The sequence below is a fragment of the Spea bombifrons genome, chromosome 4 (genome assembly GCF_027358695.1).
Source record: "Spea bombifrons isolate aSpeBom1 chromosome 4, aSpeBom1.2.pri, whole genome shotgun sequence".
In the NCBI taxonomy this organism is placed as follows: domain Eukaryota; kingdom Metazoa; phylum Chordata; class Amphibia; order Anura; family Pelobatidae; genus Spea; species Spea bombifrons.
The window spans coordinates 93,174,946-93,200,981 of NC_071090.1; the positions used below are offsets into that span (position 1 = coordinate 93,174,946).

Here is a 26,036-nt window from a genome sequence, read left to right on the forward strand (position 1 = left end):
GGTGAGAGCTGTATACTATGACTACAGAGATCTGTTGGTCCCAGGAATAGCAATAATCGTGAGGTAAACATTCATACCAGCGAACTGCATACCACACGCAGGCTCATTCTCCGCTAAACCAACGCTCGTTTTCTATCACACACACTATACCCCGTACCCGATTCGGGTTTCCCGACCTCACCTCAGGACGTTTCTCGTCTGTCGCTGCTGGTTCGCCAGAAACTTCTCTCAGTCTTGTGCCTCCTCCACTTTCCCGCCCTCACGTGACGGCGCATGTCGCTCCGCGCGCGCTGCTAACAGCCTTCCGCAGGCAGTTGGGGATCTGCGTTTGTCGGAAGGCAGGATGGGGTGGTCCATGGCCGCCTGTCTGCTCCTTGGGATATGCGTCAGCATGAGAGGACCAAGCCCGACTTCGGGCACAGGTAAGAGCTGGAGAGACTGTGTTGGAAATGGAAGGTCATGTAAGAGCCAGGGTCCTACTGATAATGGGGCGCTAATAGCCGTTAGTTTGAACATATGCTGCGTGTGAAGGGCATTTAATATAATCTGCACACAAGGCCTACTATGTTCGGATGGTAAATAATGTACTTAATTCTTACTAAGTTGAAACTCAATGTTAGAGGAGAGAGCTATAAAGAGTCAAGAAAAAAATGGTGCAGACCATAGAGAGAAGAGTAACGGCTACTTTATACCTCCTCCCGCCTTGTTACCGGATACTTCCTATCAGTCAGTTTAGTCAAGGGCCCCTTGACAGCAGCTTTCACCGTTATCCCAGTGACCCTCTTTCGTAAATGCCGCAATCGTAATGTCAGAAACAAATAAAAAATCCTATGATTAAAAATATATATGTACATGTATTTACTAGCAATGTAAAAGTAAGGGGGGATTTGGAAACCATGGGAATTAAAGGAATGCCTTAGTTCAGTGGGGACAGAATTGGTGCCTTTTAATCTTTAAAGGTGTCATTTGTTCAGGTTTACAATATACTAATTACATTTACTTAGGGGTACATGTGAGAAGTTTGCATTCACTTTTAGAAAGAGAATTTGATGGCAGATAAGTACCATTCAGCCCATCTAGTCTGCCTATTTTTTAAAAAAACCCAGACCTTAATCAGTCCTTGGTCTTGGGTTAGGTCAGGATCACTTTATGCCTTTCCATGCATGTTTGAGTTTCCTCACTGTATTAGCCTCTACCACTTATGCTAGGAGGCTGTTCCATTTATCTACCACCCTGTTAAAAATATTCTTTTGATAGTATCATATCATTCCTTTAATAAAATATGGTGAAAAAAAGCACCTTTTTCACTTTTATTTAAAAAATATTTTACTATAAAAGCTAATGAAAAAAACTGCTAAATACATTTGTCCTGAGTTTAGAAATACCCAGTTTTTGTGAAATCTGGTAATTCTGTCCCCATGTACTCCATCAAACCATATATTTTTGAAAACTAGACGCCCCAACATGCTGGTATGTTCACACTTTCATTGCACTAATGTCAGGTTATGTGGGGGCTAAAAGGCCACATTTAGGGCATGCACAGTTGGTCTTTCTGCCCTCATGTCCTGTTAGGAATCTCTTTGATCACCCCAATGAAACTCCCCCCCCCCCCCAAAACTAGACAACCCAGGGTATTTCAAATATTGGTATTTAAACAGGTTCCATGCATTCATTCTACCACCGGCCTTTGTCAAAGTTTGTTGTAGTCATGTTTTGTGTGTCTTTTTTTTAACACACATTGTATTTCAGGTATGAATTTGTAGCTCCTGATAAATGACACGACCATACAGCAACCCAATATGTGTTCATCGTGGTGTGCTTTGCCATTCTATTGTATTGCTAACATATTGTGTACTATCTTGTAGGATTTCAATTTTACCTCAAACGAATGGAGGACCTAGAAACTGTTAATAATCTCAGAAACATCTTACTTAAGCTCCTAAACGCTCTTCCAGAAGTAACTGTTCATCCATCAGTAAAACAACACACAACAACAACACATACAACCGGGCAGAATTACCTGAGGACGACAGTCATGCCACAAACAACATTATCCAGTGTTACACAATCAGCAAACAAACCTACTGTTAATGCTTTTAATAAAACAACTAGTTTAGTGAAGGATTTAGAGATAGATGTGTTTGATATAAATATGGGACCTTTGTTCAGCCACCTTGAAACAAATAACCCTGCAATGAAGAATGGAGACGGCAAATTAACCCTTCAAAACATTGAAAAGCTTCAAAGGGGTACAATAAGCATTCCAAATATTACTGGTAAAAGTGCAGAAATAAATAGTAGCAAACACTATCTAGATAAAACTGGAAGAAAGCAAGAAACATCTGCAGAAGGGAAACCACACAACTCCTTGATTGCTTCCCATGGTTTTACACCCATATCCAGACATATCAAATATAACTTTCAAAGAAATAGGAATAAACATTTTGATCAGACCAACAGAGAGAAAGCAGAAACCATTCCACCATCAAAAGCTTATGGAGAGTTCAACAAATTGATGATATTACTAGGAAACTATATTCCTGAAATCCAAACTATTCTCTATAAAAACACTGACATGGATGCCACAGAGAAGGCATTTGCAGCACTTGCGGTTCTGAAGAGCTATCTGTGTTCACATAACTCCAAGATCAACAGAAACACCTACGAGGCTGTGAGGAAGGTTTTGGCAGATGAAATAAAAGTTATTGATTTGCTTTTAGAGAAAGCTGATTGAATAATCGGCAATGATTTGAAGTTTGGTTGATATGTGATGTGGCACATAGCTTCAATAAAAATATATATTGTGTTTTCGTTTGTCGTTATTCATTTCAGGATAGTTTTTAGTTTATTCACTTTCGTCATAATTTAAAGTTAATATACGACCTACTCCATTATATTACCGTATTTGCCCGAATATAGGCTACACTTTCCCCCCCACTTTAAGTCTTTAAAGTGGGGGTGTGGCCTATATTCGGGGTCTAGCGCAGGAATGCGCAATTCGTATTGCCCGACGCCCGGGACATGCAGCTCTGGACGCCGGGTAGGCAGCAAGTTTAGGATACAGATCCCCCGCAGCGGTGCAGGGGACCTGCATCCTATTCTCTGATATGCTCAGACAGCCTCCCCTGCCGGTGCTTTCCGCGAGGGGAGTGCCGGCACGGGAGATTGTCTAAGTGCATCGCGCAGATGTTCACCGGCTGCGGCAATGTGTGCGTAAACAACCTCCACTGCTGGCACGTCTGCTCGATGTTCTTTAAGAATATGGGAAGTCCCAGCAAGGGAGATTGTTAAAGCACATCCTGCTGACGTGCTGGCAGCGGAGGCCATTTACACTCGCATCGCCGCAGCCAGTGAACGTCTGCGTGATGCGCTTTAACAATCTCAATCAGAAGTTGTCTACGTGTAAGTAGTCTGCTTTGGTAAGTCTAGGGGTGGGGGGCACATCTTGGGGGCAGAGTGGCAGCATATCTTGAGGGGGCGACAGAGTGGCAGCATGTCTCGGGGGAGGGCAGAGTGGCAGCATATCTATTCTATGGTTTTTTTTACTAAGAAAAATGTTTCTTTAGAAAAGCACCTAACTTTTAGGGTGCGGCTTATAATCGAGCTAATACGGTATTTAATATTAAAAATGAAAATGTGTATGTTGTGTTCACGTTTTCATAAACGTACTCAGCTGAGTTTATCCTAAAAAGAGTGGTTAGACTGTGTACAATATTTCACCAAAGATCTCGAGGATTAATGTCCTGTCATCTCCAGCTTGTCACCAACAGCAGCGCCCATACAATTGGCGGGTGAGATAGGAACAGACTGACGGGAGATCTAGTGTGACCTCCCCCTTTAACAGGCAGTTAAGGGGCAGACTGCTGGATGCTGTTATGGCAGGTAAGCATTGCCTGCATCTGACGTCCCAGAGGAACTTCTGCTGAGACTTGGACCACAGTTTTGTGTAAGTAAAATATAAAAGTATTTTCTCTTTTAATATAATCTAACATGTTTGGTTGTTAACGTCATTATTGTATAATTGTATGAAGAATACAGTTAGGGAATTTAAACATGAATGGGTATAAAGGTATAAAGCTATCCTGAATCTAAGACAAGATCAAGGACTTAATAAGATCTGAGTCTCTACATCAGCAAAAATGGGCAGACTAGATTGACCGGAAGCTTCTTATCTGCCATCATGTTCTATTTAATATTTAAAGGTGGTTTTGTAGAACGCTCAAAAATGTTCCTCCTGAATGTCTTAATGGTAACACGTGACAATGAGCTGAATGTTCCTTTTGAATCTTAGTTATTACCAGCTAATCTTCTCAAAGATGCTTCAACGATTTCTTAAGCCAAAGTTTAGGTACTTATTGGACAGAGTGAATTGAAACATTTCTGCTATTTTTTTAGTGACATAATACGTCTTATGTGTTTGTAAATATACAGCTGTGGGTATACAACATTATCTCAAAATTCTAGTGGCATCTTTACAATTACTTTGGCTTCTTCCAGAAATGCTAATATTAGTTTTTATTCTTAAATGGCTCAATAAAATTGTGATGATCAGAATCAAATATCAAATAAGCAGTGAGAAATAATGTTCCTTCGGGGCATATTGCATATTGCATTTTGCATTTATAAATATTTGTGAATTTTATAAATTGCAATGTTTTATAGGTAATCATTTATGATTGTTGCTGTTGTACATACATTTAGCAGCCAATACAAGGCTATTTCTTCTCATGATCTGCTCCTATACATTGCAATAGAATGATGTCATTGGCTTATCATAATGACGCTTCTAAAGGATGCTGAGTTCATTTAAACCTGAATAGTAGGTGAATATTCACTCAGCGCTGTTGTTGAGTATGTCCTTCTGGGAAGCAGCTGCTTCTGTTACATGGACACAAGGCTGCCTCGTCTCCATCAGAGGATCCCCCGCTGGGGACACATGGCTTTGATGCTGTCAAAACCAGAGGAGATGCCATGCGTCTGTCACTAAAAACAGGTGCATCTGAAGTGGTAAAACAGGGCGATCATGCTGACATTCCTCCTTATCCTATTCTTGTGGATTCACAAGTTTTGTTTTGTAATTAAAATGAATAAATAGCATCGGGCCCGGACGGGCAGCTTGGTACACTAGGCTAATGCCCACTCCAGTGGCAGATCAGGTGCTGCAGTGTGCGGCTGCTGGCTGGATATGCTGCCCTTAGGTCAAATCCCGTCCTCAGGATTTAAAGTACGTGTCCCCCTCAGTCTGGCCCTGGATAGCATTGTTTCATACATACATTTTTATCATGGAATCACTAAGCAGTTAAGGAACTAAAACACTGGCTAAACAGAGGTCAATATTTAATTTAATGAGGCGTGCATAATACTAGCCCATTGTAAATGGATACAGTTTGAGATCTATATAATTAATGTAACATATAATTAAAATATTTAGAGATTTCTAGACAGGTTTAAAGTGAAAAACAGACACTCGGCATACGCTGAGTGGAGTTTTACACTAATAATTTAACCCTTTCAATGACAAAATAACATCATTAACCATAAACCAGCATTAAAAGCGGTTGATTTTAAAACACATTTTTCCCTACCTATGTTTAACAACAGACTTCTGGGGTTCATGCCAGAACTGCTGCTCAATTACAGCTACTAATTCAACTGTTTCCTACAAATATAAAAAATAATTTTATTGTCAGATTTTCACCAATTAGGATTCATACATTTCTGATATGAAGTCCAGGCAAGTAAATTTGCAGGAAACATATGGGAATCTCTGCCCTGTGTACAATGGAGGTCTGGGCAAATGCCATGTGGGCCAGTGTTAGTGTTAGAAGAGAAGGGACCGTACATCGCTATCATATACACATACAGTGATTCCTAATGCATACTGCTTATTTTAATGTGTAAAGCCCATTACATAGGTTTTCTTAGTGTCAAAACCTATTTTTTTATTCTTCTCTGAATTCTAGATTTAAGTTCCTCCGGAAATGAAATGACATAGATTGTGGTGCCTGAGAAATCTTTATCAGTGGTGCTTAATAACTTTTTATCATTTTCTGATAGTATTTGCAGTTATTCAGTTTAGGTATATGTATTGTAAAGGTATCATATACATGCAGAGCCGGCCTTAAGTGCTCTGGCGCCCTGTGCGGACTACTCCTCTGGCGCTCCCTTCTCACTACTCCCCCTCTCCCCCTTCTCACTACCCCCCTTCTCACTACACTCCCCCTCTGCCCCTTCTCACTACACCCCCTCTGCCCCTTCTCACTATATCCTCCCCTCTGCCCATTCTCACTACTCCCCCCCTCTGCCCCTTCTCACTACCCCCCTCTGCCCCTTCTAACTATCTACTCCCTCTCTCTACTTCTCATTATCATCTTCCCGCTTTGCCGCTGTGCCGGCATTTCATGTTTCATTACACATTAAAAATGCTTGGGACAGGGATAAATCTATCCTACATCCAAGACAAGACCAGAACTGATTAAGGAATGAGTCTTTTCCAAGGAAAAATGGGCAGACTAGGTGGGTCGAATGGTTCTAATGTGCTGGCAAATTCTATGTTTCTTTGTTTGTGCAGGCCAGTCGCAAACTTTGTCAAATAGCCAGTCCGGGCCTGATGCTATCCAACTTTTCAATCCACAGGGCAAGGTGGAATGCCACCAAGATAGCCATGTAAAACTGGCCACTGGTCACAGACTAGAAGGGCTGAATGGCTCTTATCTGTTGTCAAATTCTACATGTTTCTTCACTTCTCAACATTCCAGAATTTTGTTAAAGAACAAAAAGCCCACTAGATGGCGCAATAGTGCCTAAAGATAACAAAACATACCGGTAATTGATCAAAAAGTTGGCTCTAGATAAACATCATTAGATTATGATTATGTTTGGTAAAGAGTCAGTAAACTTTTAAAATAATTGTAGCTTCTTTTTTTAAGATGAACTTTTTCACAAAGCAGCTTGTATTTTTGAAGTAACAAACTGATTACTCCCACCTATAGATACTGAATAAAAATAATAACTGAATGGGAAGAGAGGACCACATTTACCATTGCTAATCCCAGCAGGTTGCTGGTCTGCACCACCTCCAGTAAAATACATCATATCTTGATCATATCTTGATCAAAGTTTTTTGAATAATAAATAATAATAAGAATAATTTGATAATTCCTCCAAGTAAGCCAAAGTTCTTTTCTGAATTTGGTGACTCTGTAAGGAGTAAAACTCCATTTGGAAACTAATTTACTGACTGTGCAGTTCACTTATTTTATTTTAAATTATTAAAAGTAGGAGTAACAAACTGGTACAAATTTCATTAAAATCATGCTATGCGTGTTATATGTTATTTTGTCTCAGCAATGTAGCAGTTTTTTTTTTAAACACGAGATAAGTTGTCTGTGAGAACAAAGCATGGTCTGGTATGAGCATGTTTAGAAAAACCTAAATAGGCCGACTCAGGCCCTTTAACAGAGTGTACTTAGAATTCTGTGAACTGATTCTGCAGTTCTGATAAGTAAATAGTTTGTATACTGGATGTGACAATACATTTTCCAGAATTAAACAAATAAGTTACGCATCTCTAGAGTTTTCCGCTATGAGACACCTACAAAAAAGCTCTAATTGGCCCCAGTATCATCAACACAATATATATTTTGTAGAAGTTAACTCTAGATTGAGGTACTGTGATTGGAGTAGAAACCTAGAACCGTCTCAGGCATGAGTTTAGAGCAAGGAAGTCTTGTATCCTATAGTATTGAGTATTGCTGGTGGTCACATTGGGGTGAAATTCCTTTTAGAGCCATACTGCATGTAACAACATGGTAAAACAGGGATTTACTCACTTAGTGTGCCTTTAATGTATAGTGAATACACCCATATAGGCCCAGATGGCAGAGATATGTAAATCCAAGTTGCTCTTTTTGTTGATTTATTACATTAATAGCTATCATCATGAATTGAAAAAAGTCGAAAAGTTTTGGTCTCTTCCAACCCTATCAATGTGAACGAAAACCCCATCTGTGGTCATTGGAAATGTTTGAAATAATGGCAATATATTTTATGTCGCTTAGCGCTGGATAATAGTTACACTTCATAAAAGACCCAGCAAGCACCAGCTATATTGCAATTGCCAGGTGTTGACGGATCACCACCAAAATGATGCCCTTGGGGCACCAAGCAGCATGACAAGTAGCTGATTTAAAGGGCTCGGTAATCTGTGCTTCCCTGACAGATTGGCTTCTATTTCCTAATCTAGAACCATGAGCACAGAGGATGACTCCAAGTGGCTGGAGTGGGTTACAAAACAGTTTGAAACTATTGCTGGAGAAGACAAAGAAATTGACCTGGAAGAATTTAAAAGTGCACTAAAAGTGAAAGAGGCAAGTTTGTGTTTAATCCGTGGATTCTGGAATAATTGCTTAATATTTAAAACTCAAGTACACTGAATACAATTTAATTATTGTATGTCAATACATTCAAATGTTTTAGAATGCATCCCTATCCTCAGTGCTGCCTAGTTATGTTAACCGGATATTTACTATTAGAATACATTGCCTTCCCACATTACCCATTCCGCATATAGCACTATAATTATATGGAGTTTTTGATTTACTTCGGCTTAATTTACAGTGATGCTGTTAGACACATACCCAACAGGTTGAAACCTCACTTCTCTGTACTCTTCAGTCATTTTTTGCAGAACGTTTCTTTGCCCTGTTTGATTCAGATGGGAGTGGATCGATCAGTCTTGATGAATTACTGAAAGCCCTGAACCTGTTAATACATGGGAATGAAACCGACAAATTGCGATTCCTCTTCCAAGTTTATGACGTTGATGGTAAGATTTCCATAATGGAATACACTTCTTTATATATAAAAAAAAAGATTATGGGCTAAAGACAGCAGAGACTGATCATGGAACACTTAAAAGGACTAAAATGAGACATCTAATGATGATTATTTACATAATGTGCTAGGGAGCTCAGTGACAGTTAGTAAATACTCCTCTATGACTTTTAAACCATGAGTTAGTTCATTACATAAAGGCTGATCTATAACAGATTTGTATTGGCTTCCAATACCATCTATACGTGGACAACATCCTAATCTACATTACCTTTCTTGAAATTTCACCCTCTCTTCTAACTCGCCTCACCGACTTTCTGGAATTGCATCTGGATGGCCTTGCACTACTTGAAGCTTAACATTTCAAAGCTTGAGCTTATGGTCATCCCGTCATCCCCTCCGTCAACAGTCCCAGACATCACTATTGCTGTTGAGAAATCCACCATCCAAACAACTGACCAAATTGGCTGCCTTGGTGTCATACATCTCCTTCATCCCTCACATCCAGTCACTAACCAAATCCTGCCGCCTTCACCTGAAAAACATCTCCTGAATTCGGACATTCCTCACACAAAAAAACAACCAAAATATTAATATTATCCCTTGTGATATCCCATCTGTATTACTGCAACACCCTACTAACTGATCCCACCAACTAACATCTCCCACCAATTCATTCTCAACATTGCAGCTAGATAAACCTGTCTCTGTCACTGATCCTCATCTGCGGCTCCTCTGTGCCAATTGCTCCACTGGCTCCCCATACCCTCCAGACCCTCACCTACAGAGCCCTTAACACCCCCCATACCCCTATATCTCTACCCTATCCTAATGCATCCCTAACCGCCTACTTTGTTCCTGTCATAAACTGCTTCTCTCTTCTACAGCTATTACCTCTTCCCACTTTCATATTACCCTGTGCTGTACTCATTCAGTGGAATTCCCTACCCCATTTTATTAGACTTTCACCATCATACTTGACTTTCAAAAGCTCTCTGAAAACTAGACTTGTGCATTCATCAATTCACCAATTGGTTGATGCCAGAGAAAGACCCTGCAGGTGACCAATAGGCTCACTCGCACGGTCTTTGTAGCCCCTGACAGCGAACCTATGGATTTCCGCTCCCGTTAACCCCTTCGATGCTGCGTTATCTAATACAGCATCGAAGGGGTTAACGGGAGCGGAAATCCATAGGTTAAAGGGCCGTGCAAGCGACCAATAGGCTCACTTGCACGGCCCCTTAACCCTTTAAAATAAAGTTAACCCCTAACTAATTGAACAGGGAGGGAGACCAGTGGCATCGGCAGTGCCGATGCCACTGGTCTCCCTCCCTGTTCAATTAGTTAAATGTCCGTACGAGCGACTTTATTGGTCGCTCGTACGGACATTTAACCCGGCACAGACTAACTAATTGAACAGGGAGGGAGACCAGTGGCATCGGTCTCCCTCCCTGTTCAATTAGTTAAAGACCAGTGGCATCGGCAGGGCAAGTTGCAGCTGCAACTTACCCTGCCGATGCCACTGGTCTCCCTCCCTGTACAGAGTTAAATGTCCGTACGAGCGACTTTATTGGTCGCTCGTACGGACATTTAACCCCGCACAGACTAACTAATTGAACAGGGAGGGAGACCAGTGGCATCGGTCTCCCTCCCTGTTCAATTAGTTAAAGACCAGTGGCATCGGCAGGGCAAGTTGCAGCTGCAACTTACCCTGCCGATGCCACTGGTCTCCCTCCCTGTACAGAGTTAAATGTCCGTACGAGCGACTTTATTGGTCGCTCGTACGGACATTTAACCCCGCACGGACTAACTAATTGAACAGGGAGGGAGACCAGTGGCATCGGTCTCCCTCCCTGTTCAATTAGTTAAAGACCAGTGGCATCGGCAGGGCAAGTTGCAGCTGCAACTTACCCTGCCGATGCCACTGGTCTCCCTCCCTGTACAGAGTTAAATGTCCGTACGAGCGACTTTATTGGTCGCTCGTACGGACATTTAACCCCGCACGGACTAACTAATTGAACAGGGAGGGAGACCAGTGGCATCGGTCTCCCTCCCTGTTCAATTAGTTAAAGACCAGTGGCATCGGCAGGGCAAGTTGCAGCATTGGGGTTTTAAAACCCCAATGCTGCAACTTACCCTGCCGATGCCACTGGTCTCCCTCCCTGTTCAGATAGTTAAATGTCCGTACGGGCGACTTTATTGGTCGCTCGTACGGACATTTAATTAATTGAACAGGGAGGGAGACCAGTGGGACGTGCCGGGTAAGTTGTAGCATTGGGGTTTTAAAAGTCTGCACGAGCGACCAACAGAGTCGCTCGTGCAGACTTTTAAAATCCCAATGCTGCAACTTACCCAGCAGATCCCGCTGGTCTCCCTATTCTATCAGTTAATAAATGATAGAACAGGGAGACCAGCGGGATCTGCCGAACAATTACAGCACCAGGAGTATAACAGTCTGTACGAGCGACCCTATTGGTCGCCAGCAGGGGGCTCGTCTGCCATCAACCAATGGCAGACGAGCCCCCTGCTGACGACCAATAGAGTTGCTCATACGGACATTTAAACTCCTGGCGCCAGAGCGGCTTTAACTCCGTTTTAACCCCTTAACCGGGGAAAACGAAGAAAACCCGAGCACGAAGAATGTCCGCGAATATTCGCCCGAAGAGAAGACAGGACCAGGCGAATATTCGCGGAATACGAAGTTTTTTTTTTTGCCGAAGACGAGCACGAAGACGAACACGAAGAGCCCCCTGGTGCCCAAGTCTACTGAAAACCCACCTTTTTCAAGAAGTGTACAACCTTTCTCAGCAAGCAGTCCTCTCCCACTGTTACTTGGATGGGGATGAGGGTGATCTGTAGAGATTGTTGGTCATTCAGATGGCTTGCTGAAAGTGTTGGGTAGTAAGGTTGTATGCTTCTCGAAAAAGGTGGGCCTTCAGAGAGGTTTTAAAAGATTGCAGGGTCATCAGTCTAAACTATTTTACTGACTCTGCTGGTGCTATAAACTTAAATGTAATGCAATGGAACGCTCTGACAACTGCTTGTAATATAATATAATGTGACATGTTACAATGTTACACAATGTCTTTAAGAAACCTATTTTTAGCCTTTGTATGTTGGGTTCATTCAAAACATCTAATCAAACACATCCCAAGTCAGATTTGGAATCTTTACATTTCAGGCAGTGGCTCAATTGACCCAGATGAGCTGCGTACAGTGCTGAAATCATGTCTGCTTGAGAACGCAATCTCACTGTCTGAGGAGAAGCTGGATGACCTCACCTTAGTACTCTTCCAGTCGGCTGACAAGGATGGCAGTGGGTCCATTACTTTCCAGGAACTGAAAGAGGAACTAGAACGATTTCCAGAAGTTATGGAGAACTTAACAATCAGGTGAACTGCTTGTCCCAGGATGGAGCCCCTTGGCTAACACAGATGTATAGAAGTAATGTCCTCTCTCTACAAGAAATCATTTACAAGCTGAATAGCATTAGATTTAATCCTCAACTGATCTTAGATAAAAAATATTTAATTGAATTGAATTGTCAAGCTCATTATCCTTAATGTGTCCAAAATGAGCAATGCTTTCTATTATGTGGTAACATTGCTTAGAATGATGTCAATGACATCACAACATAGCGGAACTGAATTTTGGTTAATACATATTATAATGCATGTTATATATTTCATTTCATGATATAAACATTTTAGTTTTCAATAGACATTACAATCACTCTGTGAGACTTTTATCAAGACTTTGGTATATGTAGAGGTTAGCAAACCACATATTTCAGAGCCAGCTGAGCCAGGAATTGACTCTAACAGCCTGAAAACTAGTTGAGTCAAGTTAGCAAAAGAAATTCCTTAGTGCAGAGGTCTTAAACATTTCACACATGGATCATTTAGCCCCTCACAGTACACTATGAATCAATTGTATGAGTCTTCTTCTGGCTCATCCTTCCCATAAAATGCTAGACTGACCTGAGGAGCACAACTACTGTAGCATCAGTTTGTCCTATCATATTGGAATGTGCAATAATGTATTTATATACTTATATGTTTTTTCCCCAGTGCGGCTAACTGGCTAAAGCCTCCGACTGTAAACAAGAAGAATCACACTCCCCGTTATCTGACTCCCACATACTGGCACAACAATCGCAACAAGCTATTGTTTATGTGTTCATACTGGTGCATTAACGTTGTTCTCTTCACGCTTGCTGCAGTCAATCACAAAATGCTTGGGCCATGGATCATGCTGGCCAAGGGCTGCGGACAGTGTCTTAACTTTAACTGTACTTTTATTGTGGTAGGTGCCCACTTAATCATATCTCCATGTCAAACAAGTTGAGCCATTATGTTTGAGTCTCACATCTACTGCATACTTACCATAAACATAATTACATATTTATATACTGTATATTCTTTTTCCTAATGAATAAACACATGAAACAGAAAATGAGATATTAGCTTGTTAACGCTTCCGGATTCCAGGTAAATAAATGAATTTACTGATGTATGGTGTATTTTTTCTTGACATACAGTAATAATCTTCAGGGTTAGCCCCATCATGTAGGGGTTCTAGGTATACTCTAGGGTGTTAAGCTGATGGGGGTGCCACTATTGGGTCCTCCTTTATGTAGGACATGGGAACTGAAAACACAGTTTGCTAAGGCTGCTGGAAGCCCTGGAGCTGGCTAACACTACTGTATGTCTCCAGGTCCTGATGCTTCGCCGCTGCTTGACCTGGCTCCGTACCACTTGGGTGGTCCACTTTCTTCCACTGGATCAGAATGTCATCCTGCATGAGCTGGTCGGATATGCCGTCTTTGTTCTGACAGTTATACACACGGCTGCCCATATTATAAACTTCAGTAAGTAATAAATCTCCAGTTAAAGGCACGTGATCAGTTGTCCATGGCCACTCATGGCTGTTGAAGTTCATCAGAAACTGTAACATTGCAATCATTGTAATCATTTTATATTTCTATGTCATTATTCATGAAATAAACATGTTTTATCTTTTCAGTAAAACTGTCTGTAAATCAAGGGACATATACTTTTTGGCAGTATCTTCTCACTGTGGCACCAGGCATTGGCTGGATTTATGGAACTGCCTCTATCACAGGAATCTTCTTGCAGCTTCTCATCTGCCTGACCCTGGTGTGTTCTAGTACCTTTGTCAGGAAGGGCGGCCACTTTGAGGTAAGCGCACCTTACTGGCGTTTAATATGTTAAATGTTCAGAAGCTTGCATTCTAAATAAATGACAGATTGACAGGATAGCAGCAATAGGGGATTCATAAAGGATGGCCAGTGAAAGTGTCACACGAAAAACACTCTATTAATCTCAAACCCATAAACCTTTTGTTTGGAATTTGACCCTTTTCATAAAATCTATACAAATCTTTCAGTTGCAGTTACAGTTTTATAGTTGCAGTTTAAGCACAATAAATAGGTAATGCAAATACAATTGTATATTTTGAAGTAGAGTTATAATGATGACTACAAGTGTCTAAATCAGACAGTCTATACAAAGTCAAACTCTTCCATCAGCGACACAGTCTTTAGATATACCCTGTTCTTTTCAGATCTTCTACTGGACACACTTGTCCTACATCTTGATTTGGATTCTCTTGTTTCTCCACACACCTAAATTCTGGAAATGGTTTTTGGTCCCCGGACTCCTGTTCCTGCTGGAGAAACTGTATGGAGTAGCTGTTTCACGTATTGGTGGGCTTTCCATCATAGAGGCGAATCTGCTGCCCTCCAAGGTGATTCCTTTGCATTCCAGATATGTTTATTTCATTTATACTGATGCGATTGACACTTTGTGTTTGAATGAGGTAGTAGCGTGTTAGACCTACAATTTAGATCATGAGATGGGTGATGAGCTTGCTGCCAAAGAGTGCAGCCCTGTATATCTCCTCCAAGGTCTGCTTCTTATCATGGTCACACCATGCAAAGTAATGGTATATCACATCATATTGTAGCGCTCCACACATTGCAGTTTTTTAAGGGGCCAGCTTTAGAGATCTGTACGAGGGGCGAACAAATCTTCACTTACTAATAAAGGCAAAATAAAGGTATGCAATGTGAGAGGGGTGCAAGTGTCTACATATTCCTTAATATGTTTTTATCTGTTTGCTTACCTTGTTTAAAGATGCCACTGCTAAATGTTATAATCCAGTTTTAATGTTGGCTGTATTACCAACTCTCACCCTTTCTTTCTTAACAGATTATTCCATGCAAATATATATTGCTGTGTTTTAGTATGCTTGTTTCTTTCCCACATAAGCTTGTTCAGCAAACTCTGATGGTAATGGTGTGGATGGGTTGCGGCTGGGTTTAATCCTCAACCCAACTACAAGGGGTTAATAGATTGGGACGGGACAGAGTTATTAGGAAAGCCAAGGAGTGGTCTTTGTCAGTAAAATAGGTTGCTTCTTCAGTTTAAAGAAGACCATCAGTGAAGCAAAACAAGTGGCATTGGCCTGAGTGATATACTTGGAAAAACGTTCTATTCTGTTGCATTCACAATGGCTCTTGAGTTGCTCGGGTTTGAACTCTTGTTAAACACAAATGTACTCAACTCTAGGAAAACCCAGAGAATCTTACAATCATTACAAACCTTTCTTTGTGTTTTGTTTTTCGTTCTCTTAATGAAGGTGACACATCTTGTTATTAAGAGACCCTCGTCTTTGCAGTACAAGCCTGGAGACTATATTTATCTGAATATACCTGCCATCGCTAGGTATGAGTGGCACCCATTCACCATCAGCAGCGCCCCTGAGCAGGAAGGTAATATGTCATAGTGTTTGACAGTGTTCAGTCTACTGCTGATCTGTTCATACTAGTAGTGATCCCATAGCAGCCTTGTTTGCATTATATCCATGTTTAAAAACTGATGAAATTCCCATTTCCAAAAGCACATTACACATCTTATAAGATATATAAAAAAATACAACCATTATAATTCCCAAGAATTGCCTGGAATCCCCCCCCCAACAATTATTGAGAAAAAAATATTCAAAAAGGGCCGACTAGATGGAACCATTGGTTCTTTACTGCCATCACTACCTATGTCTGCATGTACCTCTTTCACTGTAGACACCCTCTGGCTGCACATCCGATCACTGGGGCAATGGACAAACCGTTTGTATGAATACTTCAGCAAGACAGAGACAGTCAAGAGACAGGAGGCCAAACGACTGACACAGAATCTGAAGAGGAGACACCAAAGCCAGGTCTCAACAATCACACATACTGTAAAAGTACACACATACTGTAAATGTGTAGTGTGAATCTGCAGCAGTGCTTATGTACCACCGGGTATAGAAGTCAATCAGTTAAACCAGTATATACTAGGATTTATATGACAAGTAAAGCTACAGTGAGTAGAATATCTATAAACTACATAAAGTAAAGTATTATTGCACTAAAATATTTATATTTCTTCAAGCATTGAGTACCACGCTGTATACTGAGGTGTAGATTAGCATTGAAGTAAACTTGGTTTTATTTCATTTTGTGTCCAGTAAATACCCTTTATCTGGAGGCTGTCATTGTTGTCAGTCATTTTGGATCACTTTTCCTGCTTAAACACCATACTGACTTGATTCTTTATAGTAATGCTAATAGAGTCCTGCTTGTCCAATGAACACAGCCATTATTTCACTTACTACAAGGAGTCCGGGTGTCTCTCTAGTAGGTTGTGCCACAATAACAGAGCTAAAACACATATAAATTACTAATATATAGCTGTTCTATATATTGTTCTTGAAACTCCATTTTAACTAATTTTTAAGCAGATGCAAGTATTAGAAAATGTAGGGAGTTGTCCTTCAATGATGAGAAATATTATCATACATAGACACTTCCCAGAATAGGTTAGCCGGTGCTCTGCCTATTCCAGAGAAATTGTTTCATGGAGGGACAGAGTAAGCTTGATCTAGAGGCCGGGCTGTGAGGTTGGGCTAGCCCCAGATGGCCTTCAGTGCATGGGGGGCGGGTATGACCAAATGCTGCACCCCTGTCTGAAGAAACACAAAACTGATCCAGACCCCTGTGGAAGCAGGGCTTCACCTGGAGACTCTGGGTTAAACCAGGTGTGCGTTCCCAGGCATGCATATCATGTAACTTCTATAAACTATACTGTATAATTACATTGTCCACCATGTCAAGATGAGCCCCTGGGGCTTCAAGGTCCACAGTTTCTATATAAACTATAGAGTTACAAGGTCAAATGTTTTATATGAACTTTAAGGCTGCACAGTCCACAGAGTTAATACGAACTATAAAGCTAACCGGTCTAATATACCTGTACGAACTATAAACTATAAAGATACATATGGTAAAGTGTATGTGTTAATGTTCTGTTTTCTCCAGGAGCATCTTTTTAATTCAGGGGAATCCTCTGGAGGTGTTGCTACCAATGCTGATGATCAGATTGAGTTGACCTCATATAGACCATGTAGAAACCCACTGATTGAGGATGTCCATCTTAGCATGGATGAAGCTGGTTTGCAAAGCCCAGAGGTAAAGAACAGCTCCATCAAGAGCTTTCTTATGTTGCTCAACTTTGATTCTAGGAGATTTCCCCAAATTCAGCTACTGGCCTGATTCTACATTTCCTTCAATAGCGACTCAGGACAACTGTGGAAATCTCAAATATTGTAGGAACGTAGAGAAGTTTCTGAAAACTGTTCCAGAGGTCCACCTTTGCTAAACAAAGAACAACTGTCTCCATTTATTTTGTAGATGGCCTTGAAAAGTGGTGACAACCACAGCTTTTGTAACATCAAGGTGAGTATCCTGCAATCCAAGTGCTCTGTTGAGTTTTTAAATGTAACAGAAATACTATGGGTTAACCTACTGCTGATACTATGGGTGAACTGCCGACAGGTATATTAGGTATGTTAATATATAAGGATATGCATTAACTATGTTTCTGGGTTATGTTACAGCATTGAAAAAGGGCTGTTCTGAGCGACAACTTTTCCCTTAACCAAGCATTCTTGTGCCATAAACTTTAAGATTTCTGTAAAATGTGTGTTCTTGGCACCTCTTTTGTTTTTCCTTCTAATAGTGCTACATTGATGGCCCATATGGGACCCCAACTCGGCGCATCTTCACATCAGACCACGCCGTGTTGATTGGAGCAGGGATTGGAATCACACCTTTTGCTTCAATCCTGCAGAGCATCATGTACAGGTTGATATGGAATCGCTGCTTAGACAGCCAGAGGGCCTTCCTGTGTTAAAGATACCTGCTCAAGTTTTGCCCTGTGTGGAACATATTAAAACTAGTTGATAGACACCAAGGCTGTAATTTGTATGGGTTAAGAGGAGCAGCAGTCCCAGGTGCCGCCAAGTGAGCTTGAGTTGCTGATGTGACTTCAGCGCATAGTGGGACCTCTGACCTTGCCCCAAGCAACAGGAACCCCATGGCTCTGACAGGGCCAGACAACTATAGGCACGCGGCTTTGCTCTTTATTTTACCTATAAATGGAGATAATATATGTAGTTACTGTGTCGGTGAGAGGTAACCAAGTTTAGTGGTTTTGGGACAGTAGTACCAGACCTTAAAGATGTGCTTGGACAATTGTTCCCCTAATCTCCAGGTGAGGTAAGGGGGTGGGGTAAAAGTTCCAGGTCTGGAGTTACCAGAGGTAAAAGTGATAGAAGTGATCAGTTGACACCAATTATTATCTTCCAGTCAAATAGACCTAGATGAAATGATACATACTGACACTGAGCAAGTTACTCTTAATGAGCTATATCTGGCATGACAAAGATGTAAAGCACCATATGTTCTGCAGACTCTTAAGGATCCAAAGTCGGTGAGTGGATAATGAGTGGGTTTTTTGAGCCAGCTAACTCCATCTTACTTGCTTATTTGCTGACAGCTGCTGGAGGATTGCTCAGTGTCACTATTATTTATCCCTCTATCACATATTGCCAAAGAACAATGATTGGGTTTATTAAATGTTTGGCACACTGGAAGCCAAACATGGAACATATGGCATCCACACACACTCCATATCTCTTCACAAGGAGGGCTTTTCTGCATGAAAAAGAAGATACTTCAAGTCACAAACAAACAGCTGAGATGCAAACATGGGACATCTTTATGGTTTCGCGACATCATTGTTGAACATTCAAGAGCCTCAAGTGTTAGTGAGACAACAAGGGTTTACAAACTAAGACCATGCTACTGATTTTTTGGTAGGATATTTGCCATTAACCTTCGTTTCCGTAAGGTGAACTTTTAAACTAGGTAATTACATTGAAAGCAAATATCACATGCTATAGGTAGTTTTAGTAAATAAATACACAATGGCCAGCTTTTTTGTGCCCCAGTGTATGGAGCGTAAGACAATGATCTTCCCAACTGGCTCACGGTCCCTGCGGTCTGTGTTTTATGGATGACAGTTCAGTTACTGATAAGAAATTAGGTCAATATTTTGTATTGATTTGTTTGGACTCTTTTGGTTCTGTTAATGTAAAGTGTCATTTAGGATTTCAAGCCTGTCATACTACATTTGTCTTGGATATCAAGTATCACTTTTCCTTCTATAGAGTATCCATATAATTTAGGTACACTATTGGCCAAGCTTTCCCGATATAATATTCTTTGTCATCACCATTATCTTTGTGAGTCATGATATTTCAAGTTGCTGTAAGATTTAGGATTTTATTCTGTGTCTTTACAGATACCGAATGAGGAAGCAGAACTGTCCAAATTGCAAGTACTCTTGGTGTGAGACACTAAAAGATAATGAAATGAAGCTCAAAAAGGTAAGGTATGGCCTAATCTGTACAAATGAATTTCTTGTCACAACATTTTCGGTGTTACAACATAGCTTGGTTTTTTTATGTGAAAACATCCTAAAGAAGGATGCAAGTTACATACCTAGAATCAAGCTTCCTTTATTTAACCACTGCATCCCATGTTAGCAGGTGAACCTCCTGCTTGGGGCACTCGGTGGAGGGCATTTTGTCGCTTGCTGACCTGGTAGCAGACTCAGTGGCATATAACTGTTAAAGTATATTACTAGCATAAGAAAGAGACTTTCCATCCTACACCAGTGAAAAAAGTGACAAGATCATCTGTTTGTAGGTGGAATTGTCTAGCTTCTCCAGTTCCTCACTGGCTTATACTCCAAATGAATAATATATAGCATGTCAGCTAACAGACCCAATGTTGCTGGTTGTTCAGCTGCTGGCAAATCTGGCAAACATCCAGCATATTAAGATTGTTGGCATCTCGATATGCACCGTGCCTGAACCGGGCAGTGTAAATGCAATGGCTGGTTACAAGGGAGAGCACTGATCTCCCCATTTGGCAGTAAACAGTAAAGGGATGTGCCATGTCGGCACGGCCTCTATAGTCACTTTATGTCCGGCACCACGTGTCCTTAAAAGGCGGGGTGTTAGGATATTATATTATATCCCCACACTTAGCAGGAAAGACAAAATGGGCCGCTGGTGGTAAATACATTGCCAACATGTGCTTTGATGTCCTGCGTGTAACAAAAGTAGTTAAAAGTTGGTAAGAATATAACAGAGAGTAAACGAATGACAATGTGACCTTGTGTTCTTATTACATGTGCTTTGGGACAGGGTTTTAGCTTCCATGGGGCAAGAGGGGCAGCTGCCCAGGTGCCACAATGTGAAGGAGACACTTCAGCCAACCAGTGACAATGCCCCAGGGGTCCTTCCTCCCACTTCTAGAAGTGACGGGTCAACCAAGCTCTTCTTTCAAGAGGAGCTCACTCGAGTCGGCCCTCCATAACACATGTAAATTTGGAGGGTTGAAACGGCAGCCCTGCTGGAATCTCCCACTTTAGTTATTTAAACCCCTTAGGCAGGTCTGCATTACTTTCCGGTCCTCTCATCCATCCTATTTGATAACTGAATCTTATTTCATTGACATAATTCATTTACCCCCACGTAACCCTATTACTATTCTTTACACAGACCTGACTACTGTATAATGTCCTATCTAATTGTATTATCTTACCCAGCAACCTTCTAAGTAGGGAAATGAGTTCTCTGCTGTCAGAACTGGAGCTGTCTGGTGATGAGTATATCATGCGGGCGCAGGCAGGAGCTGGGATGTGGGCAAAGAGTCAAATGCATATGCGGGGATTCTGCAGAATCCTTTCGTGTTTTTGTAATGGGGATCGCAGGCCATATGATGGCTAGAGTGTTATTTTATGCACTTATGTGTAGGGGGATCCTAGATTCTGAAGAAGCCAATCATTAAATAGATTTTGCCTTAAACTAATTTAAAAAAATCTTAAAAAAATATTATGTGGTGTTTTTATGTGATTTAAAAAACGTCAATGAATGATTTATGCAATCTGGTAAGGTTTTTCTTACATACTAGTGAGTGCAATGAATTTACTTTTTTTTCCAACAGCACCACTTATATGGGGTAGTTCCACACTGAAAGAAATTGAAAATAGTGTATTTGTCACTTGTGCTAGAATTAAAATTGAAATTCTCATTGTTCATGTATGGTAGGTAGACTTTATCTGGATAAATCGAGATCAGAAGTTCTTTGAGTGGTTTGTGAGTCTCTTGACCAAGCTTGAAATGGACCAGGCAGATGAAGAACCACAGGGTAAGTGTCCATGCTTGCTCAGCACTTCGAGTCTCTGTCACTCTGATGGCAGTACAGTGATCTACAAAGGCATCCAACATGTTCCACTGTTTATCCTCTCGCATTTAATGTTCACCTGTCATTGAAAAATTAAAACTTAAGAGATAAAAACTACAAATATTGCCACTTGGTGGGTTGCGTGTGGATCCACAATCCTCCCTACAGTGCCACAGAATTCTGGTGATAGAACAGAAGGAGGTATGGGTGAGAGTACATGCACGAGCAACACCCAGGTGCCAATCTTGGAAAAGATAAGAAACGTCATTGGCATCTATCGGGTAAGTATGACTTTTATATATACATTTGCTGGTGAGTTCATTAGCACAATGTGTATATGAAGTATCATACTTACCTGTAATGCACCCTGTCATCCAAAAGGTCCACTTTAACCAACGGATTAATAATCATCAGATCTACTAACTGGGCTCCCTGTGATGAACCCTGTTTTTTTCCATTCTCTTGGGTTCATTCTGTAAAGTGTGATTTGTATGCAAGTTAAAGTGAGAATAAAGATTCCATCTCACAAACTTCACAATGTATTATGAAGTGCCAATCTTGACAAGTTTCTCCTACAAAAAGGACTGAGTTGGCGCTGCATAATACATTGCGAAATCTGACAAAATCTCACCAATTTAACATGTACAAAATACATTTTGGAACTCTCAGGTCGCTTTTTGGAGATGCATATGTACATGACCTCAGCTCTCTGCAAGAATGACATGAAGGCCATTGGCCTACAAATGGCTCTGGACCTCCTGGCACAGAAGGAAAAGAAAGACTCTATCACTGGATTGAGGACCCGCACACAGCCAGGACGGCCTGACTGGAACAAGGTACCAACCACAAGACTTTGTGACTAACGTTGTCAACTATTACTAAAAAATTAAATGTTGTGTTGTCCTTTTTTGTTGCAGGTGTTCCAGAAAATTGAGCAAGAAAATAAGGGTAAAGTCCAGGTGTTTTTCTGTGGATCTCCAGCACTGGCCAAAGTGATTAAATCTCACTGTGAGAGGTTCAATTTCAAATTCTTCAAGGAAAATTTCTAGAAATGGAAAATATCTAGATCTGGATTACCGATGTACTACATGAGATAGATGCAGCAATGGAGAGGGTGCAATTGGAGCCATGCCAAACTAAAAAATTTCAGCTCGGATATCGTAACAAAACAAATTACAAATTTACAAATGTAATAAAATGCAAAACCCTTAATTCTTAGGCAGCTTCGCGTTACAAATGAAATATGACTTGTCTGCATGTATTACAGCTGTAACATCAGAAAACCACTTCGTGGAAAATCTGCTTTACATAGTAATGTTGCCCTACTTTCAAATCACATAAAACCCACTGGCTACACGCATCCCTTAATGTCCTCTTCAAATAACTTGTAGGCTTCATTGTACCTTGTTGTGTACTGTTGATTTTTCACTTTTTTCTTTATTTCCATGAAGTAACTGTTTCTTTTTAGATGTATCCAGAATAGGAACACGAAGGTAACAATAATCAAAGCTGAGCCTTTAGTGACTTAGAAAATCCCAATCTTCATGGCTGCTGGTAGCTGTAAAGACATACTTTCTAATTGTATCCGGATCACTGTCTGGAGATCCATTTACCTCTCTTGTAAACAAGAAAAGCAAAAGCCTGAGCACCCTTACAAGCATCCGTGTCTGCTGCCCTTAACCCGCCAATAGCCTCCTTCAAATCTTTTATTTATCCTGAAGAATAACAAGCATCCAACAATGGAATTTATAAAGCGAGCTTCCACTTTTTAATCTGTAGCTTATCAGCGCTCACAGACTCACAGGATTGCAAATCGGTCCTTGAGGGTCGTTCACAGTCAGAGCAGCTTTGTTTAAATTAAACACTGTCAAGCGAAAAGCCACTTAAGAACACATTTACATGTCTAAAGCAGAAGTAGCGAAAGCAAACAGTATGCAGTCTTTCGCCGCAGCCAAAGATTAAGCAGATTGACAGCAAACAGATACAAAAGCTATTACTGGCATTCATATCGCTGGGAAATTATGCATAAATACCAGGCTATACTTAGTAACAGATACATGACTTTGATAATGTATTGAAATATGTTACCCGAATATCCCGATGAGGGCCAGGGCTGCTTTTTTTTGAGTAAGGTACTATAACACTAAAAGTCTCTGTAAGTATGTTACTGTACGTGTGTAAGTGTGATACTGTGTGTGTAGGTATGGTGCATAGGTGTGTAAGTGTATCACTGTATGTTAGTATGCTAACGTGTGTGTATGTTAGTTTATGTATGTGTTAGTGTGTTTAAGTAGGATACTATGTGTAACTTTGTGTAAGTATGTTGGTGCATCTGTAAATATATTAGTATGTGTAAGTACTTTGCTGTGTGTAAGGATGTCGGGGTGTTTATATGTTACTGCGCGTGTGTGTGTAGGAGGAGAGAAAGAGAGTGTGAGCTACATGGGAGACAGGACTGGGCGAGGTAAGAGGAGTAGGGGGAGTAGAGTGTGGGTGCAAATGTTTTAGTCAGGTGTGAAAGAATGCTTTCAAAAACAGACATGTTAATAGTTTATTTTTATCATTTAACAAAAACACAAAGTGAGTGAACAGAAGAAAAACCTAAATCAAATCAATATTTGGTGTCACCAACCTTTAAAACAGTTCTAGGTACAAAGGACTATAGTGTAGTCTGAAATGTTGATGTATTCGCTATGACCTATTATTGAAAAACTGAATATTTTGTTTGCAACAAGTCCTGTGAGTGTGCTTCTGTGGCAGTAGCATCAGTGTATAGCTACATGTAGTTTTAGTGTATTGGTGTATGGGGTTAGCATGTCTGTGCATGAGTTATGGTGTTAACATGTGTGTTACTGTAAGGTGTTGGTGTCTATGAGCATATGCTGTTAGCATCTGTGTGTCTGTTACTGTATGGTGTTAGAGTGTGTAAGTGTATGTTAGTGTATGATGCTAGCATGAGTGTATGTGTGTTGGTATTTTGTGTTATCGTGTGTGTGGTTCTCAGTATATGATGTTATCATGAGTTTGCATGTCACCGTATGGTGTTGGAGTGTCAGGGGCGAGCCTAGAGTTAGTGGTACCGGAGAGATGGAGAAGAGGAGCAGGAAAAAGAATGTGTATGTATGTTAGTGTATGGTGTTAGAGTGAGTTTGCGTGTTATTATGTATGCAAATAAGTTATAGGGGTGCTGAAGAAATACTGCATCCTGGCACTACTAACCCTAGACTCATCCTTGTTCTTATAAGGTGTGCTTATGGGAGGAACTTAAAGATAGAGTGATGAGTGGCACAATGGGTGGACAATGGAATGGACATGAGGCGGGATGATGAGAGGGGCATGGGGGCCAAGGCATTAAACCTATATCTAGCCCCAAGATTTCTGATGGCTATCCTGCGTTTGAGAACAGTCAAGCACTTCCTGCTCTTTCGCTCTCTGATAGAATGAGCGTCAGGAGTGTCCATATGGACTACCCAACAGAGAGGATCTCCCAGCAAGTTATGGGCACTGCTCGCTGCCATATTGTCGGGGAGGGGGAGTGATTTTTTTTTTAGTACTTGTTAACTTCCTATATTTGAACGTACTACAGTGGTGCAGAATATGTTAGCAACTTAAAGGAAAGTCTAATGTCCCTCACATCCCCTCTAAAGAAGAATGGATATTAATACAAATTCATCCAAAAGAAAGCAGCTGCTCTCCTCCTCCGTGGCCCAACATTGAAATCAATAGGAATACTTGGTGTGCATAGGGGATTTCAACAGACCCCTGTCTGCAGTATGAGCAGGGCCAGCGCTGGAGCCGACTATAACAATAACAACAGCATTCCAGCGGGAGCTGATACATTTGGGAAATTTGCAAGACGTGATCAGAAAACATACGTCTGCATTCCTTCCCATTTTATGCCTTTCATTGTACGGGTTGGGTGGGGGAGAAGTGAGATATTAACATTAGTACATTTTAGGTGTGATCATTCACCACCCATCTCAGATTCTATACAATAGCCCCTTTCTTTACCAAATATACCAAATATCTACAAAGCCGTTACACAATAACACAACAAAATGCACAAGTTATAAGTAATTCTAATTTAGTTATGCTAAAACCACAATGGTGACAGTCCATCTTTAAAAAGATGTTCTCAATTACATGGAAATGTTCTTAAAATAAATGTATTAAAATAAATAAAATGTATTATTTGAACAAAAACTGATGCGTTAAATCTACTTGCTTCTAGCTGCCGGTGTCAGATCTGTTCCTCCAAGGACATGTTCAGTGTACCTGGCAACTCCTACTAAGCTGATAATAAAACCACCATGACTGTGACCAGCAGCAGAACAAGAATATTAGAAATAAAATCCAGGTCAGAGTAACATTTACACAGCGCGATGTGTGTGCAACGGAGAATAAAATTCACATCAGTACTATAAACTTACAAATACCAAGGTCGGGTTTCATCCAGTCTCTAAAAGTGACAAAACTATTTGCAATTCTCATCCACCATAAACCCGGGGCTTTCTCGAGCAGTAATTCTGTGCTGTGCTGT

General features: G+C 40.8%; 1 protein-coding gene and 1 long non-coding RNA gene across 2 annotated transcripts; both read left to right on the forward strand.

The window, feature by feature from the left end:
* Positions 1 to 2,194: 2,194 nt before the first annotated feature.
* On the forward strand, positions 2,195 to 2,809 carry LOC128491295 (uncharacterized). Its single transcript, XR_008354030.1, has 2 exons — positions 2,195 to 2,384; positions 2,703 to 2,809. It is a non-coding gene; the product is annotated as an uncharacterized LOC128491295 (long non-coding RNA).
* Positions 2,810 to 8,249: 5,440 nt separating this feature from the next.
* Positions 8,250 to 22,546, forward strand: NOX5 (NADPH oxidase 5). The gene is made up of 16 exons (XM_053463782.1): positions 8,250 to 8,369; positions 8,677 to 8,827; positions 12,017 to 12,227; positions 12,906 to 13,140; positions 13,552 to 13,705; positions 13,861 to 14,036; positions 14,422 to 14,604; positions 15,499 to 15,631; positions 15,941 to 16,077; positions 17,219 to 17,368; positions 17,591 to 17,635; positions 17,919 to 18,043; positions 19,545 to 19,629; positions 21,361 to 21,460; positions 22,166 to 22,332; positions 22,414 to 22,546. The coding sequence occupies exons 1-16, from the start codon at positions 8,250 to 8,252 to the stop codon at positions 22,543 to 22,545; spliced, it is 2,304 nt and encodes a 767-aa protein (XP_053319757.1). The 3' UTR covers position 22,546.
* Positions 22,547 to 26,036: the final 3,490 nt, after the last annotated feature.